This window comes from Protopterus annectens, chromosome 3.part1, assembly GCF_019279795.1.
Source record: "Protopterus annectens isolate FY-2018-M chromosome 3.part1, PAN1.0, whole genome shotgun sequence".
NCBI classification, from domain to species: domain Eukaryota; kingdom Metazoa; phylum Chordata; order Ceratodontiformes; family Protopteridae; genus Protopterus; species Protopterus annectens.
In genome coordinates this window covers 1,607,117,776-1,607,128,790 of record NC_056732.1, presented here as the reverse complement: position 1 = coordinate 1,607,128,790, position 11,015 = coordinate 1,607,117,776, and the positions used below count along the sequence as shown (strand labels likewise).

Here is an 11,015-nt window from a genome sequence, read left to right as displayed (position 1 = left end):
ATGTGAATCCTGGGTTGTAGTCTGAGAGGAGGGTGTTGTGGTCTCTGCTCAGCAGTTTGATAGGGTCGAGTTGCGAGAAACAGTTGCGTAAATGGAGGCTGATTTTATGAAGTTGAAACGACTACATACCCAACGGCAGCATTTTGAAGTTTGCATCAAAAGGAGAATTGTACCGAGGGGATTAAGAGTACTGAAGATGCCCACCACAGGTATTTCATACCCGGACTTTCTCTACAAGTGGCAGCAGGCTAACATAGAGGTAAGCCTAAAGTATATGTCACTTTTGAATGAATTCTTCCTACCGGAAGGAGCTGCGTTGTCATTTTCCGGCTGATGTTGTTGATAGACTTATTGACTCTACACTGGATGCTATGCAGTTATATGAGAAGCGCTTACTGGCACAAAAACAGCACAAGCTCAAGAGGGACATTGATGACTTTAGGTTAGGCCAGGTCTTTTCTTGGCCGGGGACATATAGTAATGTGCATGGACCTAATGACGCTGTTTCTACTCAATGGACTCATGCACCTAAAGGTCAAATTCATGATACCAGTGTGGATGTTAATATGCCTAAGAGTGTAACTGTTGTTAACACAAGTATGAGTGATGGCTCTAGTAATGTATTTTCTATGAGTAATGTGCCCCAGGGTTCAAATGTCCTTGATAGGACTCTGGTTCGACTGCGGTGGGGGTGGGTTCTACTGCTGCCCCCCCAGAGGGCCAATCTGTCACTAGTACTGACCCATTGGGGTGCGTTGTTCAAATAAACCTGAATCTGGAACCGGTGGTTAGGAGGAAGGATTTCCATCATACTATGCATGCTGCACATAGTTCTAGCCATGACAATGTTGGCACTGTGATTGTCCGTCGCCCTTTCCCCGTCAGTGTAGTTCACAGGGGAGGGGGGAGATTGATATCTGTGAGCAGGGGCAGGACGAAGAGGAAGTTGTCACCAGATGTCCAGGTGAACCAAAACCTCAAAAAAATGTGGGAGAAACCTGGGAGACGTTAGTGCATAACATTTCCTTCCGCCCACTCATGTCAGATGAGTTAGGGGTACTATCCAAGGGATTGACTTTTATACCTAGTTGTGACAGCAGTTATATTGATGCCCTAGTACAGTTTAAGTTATTTATTAGGAATCTGTGCCTTAGATTGGAATTTAAGGATACAGTGCAGGTTTAGATGGGAAATCGTTTAAGAAGCCTAGTGTGTATATGCAAATGGTACCACCGCTAGTAGCTGCTTTCAGTAAACTAGTTGAGAGTGATCTGTATGACATGGAAAAGAGAGTGGATAAGTCCAGTAAATGAAAGGGCAATTTAACTTATGCACAGAGGAGAGAGCCCTTCAACAACTGAGGAGTGATCCCTCCCATGTCATTAGACCTGCTGACAAGGGGGGTGCCCTGATAGTTATGGATTCTGAATTCTATGATGAGGCAATGAGGTCTATGTTATCAGACCAAAGGTTTTACAGTTTGGTGGAACGTAAGATGGTGGATATACATGTCCATAGAATACAGATGGTTTTGGATGATTTGATTAAGACTAATGTTATTACGAATGAGTTGTATGAATATTTGTTTGTTAGTGATCCCCTCCTGCCAGTGATACAGGGTCTTCCTAAGATCCACAAGGACAGTGTGTGTCCACCCATGAGGCCCATTGTTGCGGGCAGGGGGTGGATCACGAAACCATTTTCGTTGTATGTGGAAAGGTTCCTGCGCCCAGTGGTTGACGCAAATGTTTATATTCTAAGGGACATGAAACAGTTCCTGTTCGATTTGTATGAGTTTCTGAGATCTGTCCCCGTTGATCTCCCATATTATTTAGTCACGATGGATGTTCAGTCCCTACTCACTGTGATACCAAACAGAGATGGGGTGCAGTTGGTGTCTGATTACTTGAAGAACAAATCTGGATTAGATAGTGATGCAGTGGATTTGTTAGCTTTGTTTTTGGAAGTTTTGTTTGAGAACAGCATTTTTTGTTTTGGCTGTCAGTGCTATTTACAGATGGATGTCGTGGCTATGGGCACTTCTTGTGCCAATAGCTACGCCAACCTCTTTATGGCTGCATTGGAGACCAAGTTCTTGTTTGGTATAGGTGATATTTCAAAGAACGTGATGTTTTATAGGCGTTTTGTAGATGATGTGTTTTTCCTTTGTTAGGGCACTTAAGATGAGTTATCTCTCTTCCTGGAGAGAGTTAATGGTCTAATGCAATATCTGAAATTTACTCATGAGGTTTCTGAGAATTGGATTTCCTTTTTGGATGTTTACGTTCAAAGATTGAAAAGTGGCCTATTGAACACAGGAGTGTATAGAAAGGAGTGTCAACGTAATTCCTATTTCCATAGATGCAGTACGCATCCAGGTTACATCTTTGCTAATATTGTGAGGGGTCAGATATATAGGACGTCATGGTATAATCCCAGTCAGGATGGTTTTGAGGCAGATGTTAGGGATTTATGTGAGAGTTTTAAGAGCAGGGAATATCAGACATCTGATATGGAGAGAGGATTGGCAGACCACATTAATTTGAGGGAACAAGCTGCTGCACCCTTTTTCTCTGAGACTGGAGTGGACCATGATGGCCCCTCCCAGGGTGTTCTGGCAGGGAGTAGAAATCATGGTTTCAGAGTGCCCTTATATTATACTAAGGATGTGTAGGTAGGTTGAAGGATGTGATTAGATCACACTGGGGTGTGTTAGCACTGGACCCGAATGTGAGGGAAATTGTGGGTGCTGCTCCAGGTTTTGTCTATAAGAATAGATCGAATTTAAAGAAATTGCTGTGTTATCCTGTTATGGATGGTGGAGGTGATAGGGTTGTTGGTACTGTACCCTGTGGTTGTTGCAACTATTGTTGTTTCATAGACACTGATGTCCATTTTTATCACCTTGTCTATGGCACTAACCATGAAGTTAGAGTTCATGCAAACTGTGAATCTACACTTGTTGTTTATTTGGCCTCCTGTGCTGCATTTTATGTAGACAAGACGGACAGGAGGCTGAGGGACAGGATAAGGGAACATCTCTACCAGATCAGGATTCATTCTACTGTCAATTCTCTGTCCAAACATGTCTTGTCTAATGATTCCACACATCTTTTTCATTTTAAAGTACTAGATCTTACACACACTAGTTTTGGGGGGGGTGGTGAGGGGTAGAACTGAGAGTTGTTGTTGTGTCTTTCGGCTTTTCCCGGTTAGGGGTCACCACAGCGGAACTCCGGTCAGCTAATGATTGGCAGTAGATTTTTACGTACCGAGTTGCCAGCTCTGACGCACAACCTTCGATGAAGGTACGCCCATTTACGCATGTCTCCTGGATTGTTAGACTTGGAGCAGATGTTTTTCCTGGACTGAATGAGAAAGTACCATTGAGACCTCTCCTGAAGTCCAGGAGATTGAAGTGATATGTATGACTGTGCTTTTTACATATATTATGAGAGCATTTCTATGAGAGCATTTTTATGAGAGGATTTATTGTTAATGTTGTGCAATTAGTATGAATTTATGCAGTTTTTTGTTTTTTATGCATTTTTATTCATGTTTTATTAGTGGTATAGGCATTTTTATTTTACTATGGTTAATGTATTTTAGAGTAAGCACTTTATTTATGTTGCGTACTATGATAGTTGCACTGTGCCTTTAATGGTTTATCTGTTTTTGCACCTTTTTTGCCATGTAAGGGTGTACAAGAGGGGGTTCTTTTGGTCTGAAGAAGCCTATCCAGGTGAAAGCGCTTACCAAATCTCCTGTTTGTATCACAATAAATCCGAATTTTAAAGTTCATGAAGCAGCGGTTCTTTCAGCTTTGTTTCCTGCATTTTGGTTAGTGCTGTGTTTACTGCCTGCATCACTACTGTACCTTTTATGTTAGTTTATATACATATATATATATATATATATATATATATATATATATATATATATACACATATATATATATATATATATATATATATATATGTATATGTCTTTGATTCACTGAAAACTCATTTCACTGAATTTCAGTTCACCCTCAAAAATCACTGAAAACTCAAATCAGTGAAAACTCATTTCACTGAATCACATTTCACTGAATGTGTAAGTACTGTTGTGCAAATAAAACTGATATGCCCTTTTCCTCACTGTATTGCGATCCTGGATTTAGTATATATAGTTAGGGGAGGGGAGGGGTGGGGGGCATAGCCCCCCAAGCTACTTAACTGTTATATTTGTGAATCTCATTTCACTGAAAGCTAACAATATAAAACCAAAAGTAGCTGGGGGGAGCTACCCCTTCCACCCCCATATGTAGAGAGGGCTGCGCCCATACACACCCACTAACTATATGTACTAACTCCAGGATCGCACTACAGTGGGGAAAAGGGCATATACATTTTATTTGCCCAACAGTACTTAACATTCAGTGAAATGTGATTCAGTGAAATGAGTTTTCAGTGATTTGAACTTTCACCGATTTGGTGCGAGTGTTTTGAAATTCAGTGAAATTTGTTCTCAGTGAATCAAAGTATGCGCATATATATATATATATATATATATATATATATATATATATATATATATATATATATATATATATAGATAGATAGATATAAAATGATGCCTAAATTTCCATAGAGCAATTGGACTATGCTATGAAATACCGAAACCCCATAGGTTTTAGCCACTCAGACTATTTTGTACTTTTGCTAGACTCATGTTAAGACTTAGGCCATGTATTTTCTGAAATGAATATTATGTGTTATTGTTTCATCTGTTTTTAATAATTTATTCAAACATGTTTTTTTCTGATAAGGAGGAAGATTACCCTGGAGCTATTCAGCTGTGTTTAGAATGCCAAAAGGCAGCCAGCACTTTCAAACACTACAGCTGTATCAGGTAAGACATCAGCACTTGTCACAGTACCAGTGAGGACATTGTTTTAAGTTGTACTTGACCATTTAGGATTCCTTAATTGTCCCATGGTTTCCAGTATGTTTATTAGCAGTCCAAATATTAACTAGTACAGCCAGTAACAAATAAGTGAATGTTTTTAAAGTTAAATTGTGTCGTCCTGTAATTGTAAACCAAAGCATAAGGTTATACCTATTTACTCCATGACATACAAGAGATTTTGATTGTGCTAAGATGACTACTTGTATAGGTGTATGTAATCGCTTTGAATTTGTGCTGCTTAACCTGACCTTTTCTGGATGTTTATTGGTACTAGACTTAGCTAAGTAATCTGCCAAGATCAAGCCTGCTCCTTCTTACTTACTGCTTACTAATGCAAGGATCTTTAGTCCAGAATGACTGTTATGGTCACAATCAGACCAGCTTGACAGTACTGCTTATGAATTATGCTGGCAAGTTGAACAGTCTGTATTTTTAGCAGTGCTAGTCTGACTTACTGCAAAGTAGATTTGAGTATAGGCACTTGATACCATCCTTATTTGGCACACTCAGGATAATGGAGTAGTAAAAGGTGCATCCATTTTAGCCATAGCCCAGGCCGGTAAAATAAAAACTAGTTACAGAGAAGCAGTGGTCACATTAGTACATTTCAGACAGTGTTGCACTTCCATTGTAGACATTTTATCAGAGAGTAAATGCACGTGAATGAAAATGTGCAACATAATTGTTTTAACCATGGTCATAGATATCATATCTACTTGAACCATGAGTGACTGATATGGCATAATGCAGAAAGTACAAATATTGAATAGTCACACTGCAGTGAATAATGTTAAGGATCAGTTGTATTCCTCTGTAAATTAGCAGTAATGCTATGCTAAGGTAGTAAACCCGTGTATAAGCAGACTAGCAGGTAACGACTTGAAGTAATAGCAGAATTACAGGAGACACCATACCCTTTCCAGCACTTACCCAAGTGTGCAACACTTTGATGCTGCATTTCCAAAAATGAAGCAACAAGCCATAAACTCAGCAGCAACCATAAATAATCCAAAGATTAAGTGCAATGCAGAATTTGTTTATTTTGACTGCGTGAAGATAAAGGCAAAAATGTCAAGTGCGGTGGGTCACTGGGATTTTTTTTTATACATAACATTAACCATTAATTATGCCATCACTTAAATCATTTTCCAGTCAGCTAGTTTTGACTTGCAGGATATTAATCTTTAACTGCTAAATGTATGCCACAGTTCAGTTTGAGGACCAGAATATAAAGCCATAACAGCTAATAACAAGCATTTTTAAATACTGTTAGTCCAAAATACTTAGAACACAAATACCTATTAATAACTTTAAACATCTTATAATGTAACAACTTTAATTTGGTATAATATATTAATAATGATAATTAAAGGTGAGATGGTAACAGTGATTGTGAGAAGAGAAGTAAGGAATGAGAGATAAAGGGAACAGCAAGGTGCAGAAGGTTTGCCCAGTGACTTTAGGAGCAGTTTCACGTGACTGCAAGACATTACAAAAGTGTTTGACTTAATCTTCAAGATGTAATAGTAGTAGTTTAATCCTGAAGTCTGTAGACTGTAGACTGGTGACTGTATTCTGAAATGATAACTTACCCTGTGCTACAGGGCCAGCCAAGCGATGGCACAGTCACATATATGAAGTTTAATTATTTTAGTAAAAAAGCAGAACTAACATTACATCTGAACAAGTTGAGTCTTCCTATATTTCTTGTACACTGTGCAAAGGAGGCACTTTACAGGAGATTGTAAATTAAACACTAGAAAATATAATGATTCTTTCTAATGAGAAGCCAAATAGCCCTTAGCTAAGTAAGGCTGTAGTGCTGTTTTAGAAGCAAGACATTTAAACCTACTTATTCCTTTAGCCATGACTTAATAGATTGGGCATGCTCTTCTCTGAAGCATACCAGACAAATAGGAGGCTTTAGTAAAGTGGAAGCGAAAAATAATTTTATTGCCAGAAGCATTATGAGCATCTGGACCTTGAAATATGCAGTAAAGCTTGAAGAGTAGTTGTTTATTAATTTTATCATTTATTTGTTGTGTGTACAACCATGAAGCAGGTAGGGTCTTTAGAAATAGTAAGATTCTTAAATGAGATTGCATTTTCTATGTTGTGACCAAGGAGCATTCACTTATAATAGCGGTGTTTAGAATTATTGATTGTTTTCCGAGTATTTGGTCATGGTGTCAGTAACTATTTTTCAGTCACTCATGGGTATGTGCTATTAGCCATGCTTAATAGACCCTGTAATGAGCCCTTTGTTTAAGCTCTACAAAGTACATAAATTGCATAATCTTTTGTAAGAAGTAAGAATATGTTAGTTGCTGGTATTCAACCTACACTTAATAACCACATTCTGTCAGTCAGAGGTTTCATAACGTTCCAGGCTCAACTACTTACTCATCCAGTGTCTAACACAATTAGCAGAAATGTCTGGCTAGTGCTACAGGAAAACTGATTCTTCACTGCAGCATTATTTTAAGTACTGTTTAATTCACTGTGTCATCTTAATGTATTTTATACTAAAGAGCCAAGAGTGGTATTTTGCTTTTCCTTTTCTCCCCACTAATATTTTGGAGAAACACTATGACTAGATATGGAAACTTTTCTTTAATCACTTCTTGATTTGTGTACAGTAGTTAATTGCCTTTTTCAGTCTTGAGAGTAATTCATTCTGGAAACTCATTCGGAAGGCTGCCTTCCTGACACACTGTAATATTGAACTCTCTGCCATCGCAGTATGATGTTTTTCCCTTCCATTTATGTTAGATTGTACCCTCCATTCACACAGAGTGAGAGCTCTCAGAAATGCTACTTAATTTAACATTTTCTGAAGGTAATTTTTTGTGAAAGAGCAGAAATGTCTTTAGTTAAAGCACCTTCCTTCACTCATTCACTTTGTCAGACAGACGTATTGGGTTTGCTGAACTCATTCAACTGGAACCAGAGAGTTGACTCTTGTCTTCTAAGTCTGACTCCAGAGACACAGTTATAGACTTTTTAAAATTTTAATGGACCATTTGTTATAAGAACCAGGGAGAGAGATTTTTAAAGTATAGTGAGATTTCACACAGATTTATCATGGAGTGCAGTAAGAAAACTGAATAACATAAACATGCCAGCCAGTAAGAAGCAGCTAAGGTGTGTTTTAGTTATATGTCATAGTCTAAGAATTATGCTGTAGGTAGGCGAATGTGCTATGGAGTGGGAAAAGTAATATTTATGTTGTAGCCTTCCTTCAACAACTGTGAAGAGTAAATGATCCATTGGTGAGCTTTGGGGAACACCTGACTGTATGAGTGCCTTTTTTTTCCACTTAAGTTCTTAGCAGAGGTATCTGCACCAAATCCTAGTTCAAAGCCTAAGTAATGCATTTCATGTTTTACCATAATAGAAGCTTAGGTTAAATCAGAAAGATAGCTACGTTTAACATGCTTTTGTTTATGTTTGTTGGAATGCAACATAAGTGGGAACAGTAAGTCACTTATGGTGCCCTTCCTTTAGTTATCTCTATGACTGAAGGAAATCTTATTTATCCAAGTGGAAGATGTTTTCTGTTTGGTGTCTTTCTTGTAACTTGGATCCACTTATGGTGGATGTTCCCTTGGTTCTCTCTTGTTTGTATGAATTGCTCAGTGCTGGGTTGGCATATTCTTCTCTTAAGGCCCACCTATCAGCTATCTCTTCTTGTCTGCCTTTTACTCCCCCTTTAGCCTCTAGATTTGAGGCCAAATGATTTCTTAAATGCATTCTTCACATTAGGCCTCCCAGGAAGCCTGTCCCTTCCTGGGACCTTAATTTTGTTTTAGAAAAATTGACTCACGCTCCTTTTGAACTGCTGCTTCAGCTCCTTACAACATTGTTTTTGGAAAACTGTTCTTCTTTTTGCCCTTACCTCTGTCACATCTGCAGACCCTTATGGCTGTTCCACCTTTTTTAGTTTAGCATAAGGGCAGGGTGTCCCTTTGTACTAATTCTTCTTTTAAGCCTAAGATGTTTAATGGGTTGTCTCTTGATCAGTCTTTTCATTTACCCACCTTTTTCCCTTCTCCGCAGTCTGCTAGTGAGAAGGTTTTGCACGCCTTGGATTTGCATAGGCAACTCAGATATTACATGCATAAGACTAAAGCTTTTTGTAAATCTGAATAGCTTTTTGTTTCCTTTCATCCTAGGTCTTTAGGTTTGGTTGTTTCCAAGCAAACCATTTCTTCTTGGATATCTAAAGCCATTTCTTTTTGCTATTGTTTTCATGGGAAAAGCCTTCTTTCCTCTATTAGGGCTCATTCCACTAGGGCTGTAGCTTTTTTCTAGTGCTTTTCTCAGGGGTTTGGGTACTAATTCTATTATTGAGGCAGCAACCCTAGACTTCTGTGCATACCTTTACTAAACACTATAAGGTGGATATGATTTCTAGTGCCAGAGCTGGCTTTGCCAGGGCCATTCTCCTTGGCTTCCTAGAGGGTTCTGCTGGCCCTTCCTCCTCTCAGTCTTCTTTGTGAGCTTTTGCACTCTCCCTATTGTAATGAATACTGCAAGAGTGATATGGAAGGGAATAGTACCGTTGTGTAAAATCTTACCATAACACTAGATGTCTTCTCTTCACTGTTGCAGTATTCTCTCCCTCCCTTCACCCCCGGTCCTTTTTCCTTCTCGATGTGCTTGTTACCTACCTTTATCCTTGGACTGTCATTCCTGCTGGGGCTTTTGAGTTCTGAGGATGGTACAGCTGGATGTCACCTTTATTCCCTGTGCAATGTGCGAGGTGCATGCCTGTGATGTATGGCATACCATTTACAACCAAAAGGCATTGCTATACTGGCCAGATGTCGAGCTGCCTTTGGCAGAGGATCGCTATTATAAAGAATGCTGTAAGAGTGAAGAGAATGGCATTTACTATTATGTTAACATTTTATACAACTGTACTTAGAGAACTGCGATGGTGGTGCTGCGGTAGCGTCGTCGCCTCACAGTAAGGCGTTGTCCTGTTAGATTCTCAGCTAAAGCGTCTTCTGTGTGGAGACATGCATGAGTGGACGTACCTTTGTTGAAGGTTGTGCGTCAGGGCTGACAACTCAGTACGTAAAAATCTACTACCAATCATTAGCGGACCGGAGTTCCGCTGTGGCGACCCCTAACCGGGAAAAGCCAAAAGATACAACAACTTAGAGATTGATAAGTGGGATTTTGGAGAGAGAGAGAGGAGAATGGTGAACATCTCATTTACGTTAGGAATTTATTGGCTGTAGTATCATTGTGCTTTCTAAAGGAGAGAGCTGGATCTAGAATTAGGCCTAGGCATCCCTGTTCTGTGGCGTTGGGAATGGTGTTACTAGTGAGATCTGAAAAGAGAATGGCGGAGTATTGTGTAATTTCTTGAGTGTAGATAAAGCTAGAACATTTTTTATTGCAAGTAAGCACTGTTAGAGATGGATCATTACATAATTGTGTAAAGTCTTCTTGCAGATTTCTTTCAAGGCCACTGTGACTATTGCTGGATAGTAAAAGAAGCATATCAGCTGCACACATGACAAGTTTGACATTTTGACTTGTGGGAGGTCAGTGGGAAGGTCATTGACAGAAAAGGTGTGTTGTTGAAACAACACTGTAATAGTCTGTCCTATAGATAATTCCTGAACTAGTCTATCGTGTTCTCTTCAAAGTTTAGCTTTTCTATCTTATTGAGAAATATTTTATGACTGATGGTTTCAAAGCCTTTGGTCATGTCTACAAAAAGGCCTACAGCTATGTGGCATTCATTCAGATTGCAATAAATTGTGTCATTTAAAGTTAAAAGAGCAGTAAAAGTGCTGAAGGCAATCTGGGCACCATGCTGTGCATCATAAATCAAGCAGTAGCTGTGCATACATCTGTTTTGTGAATATTTTAGTAATAAGGCACATGTTAGAGATGGACTTGCAATCCTTCATTTACTTGGGAGAAGAGACTGTAGGTAGTGGGATAATGCATGTGTGTTTGAAAGTAGGAGGTTTGGAGGCAGTAGTTAAGGAGAGATTGAAGATATGGGTAAGAAGTTTAGCAGTATTTTCTACAGCAAGCTTTAA

The 11,015-nt window shown here is 39.1% G+C and overlaps 1 protein-coding gene across 2 annotated transcripts in view; it reads left to right on the top strand.

The window, feature by feature from the left end:
• The window catches only part of VPS50 (VPS50 subunit of EARP/GARPII complex), a 2,487,651-nt gene that overhangs the window by 886,235 nt on the left and 1,590,401 nt on the right, over positions 1-11,015 (top strand). For both annotated transcript variants that reach the window (XM_044067641.1, XM_044067642.1), the window contains exon 9: positions 4,811-4,893. In XM_044067641.1, coding sequence (XP_043923576.1) covers positions 4,811-4,893 — 83 coding nt within the window. The remainder of the gene's footprint in view (positions 1-4,810; positions 4,894-11,015) is intronic.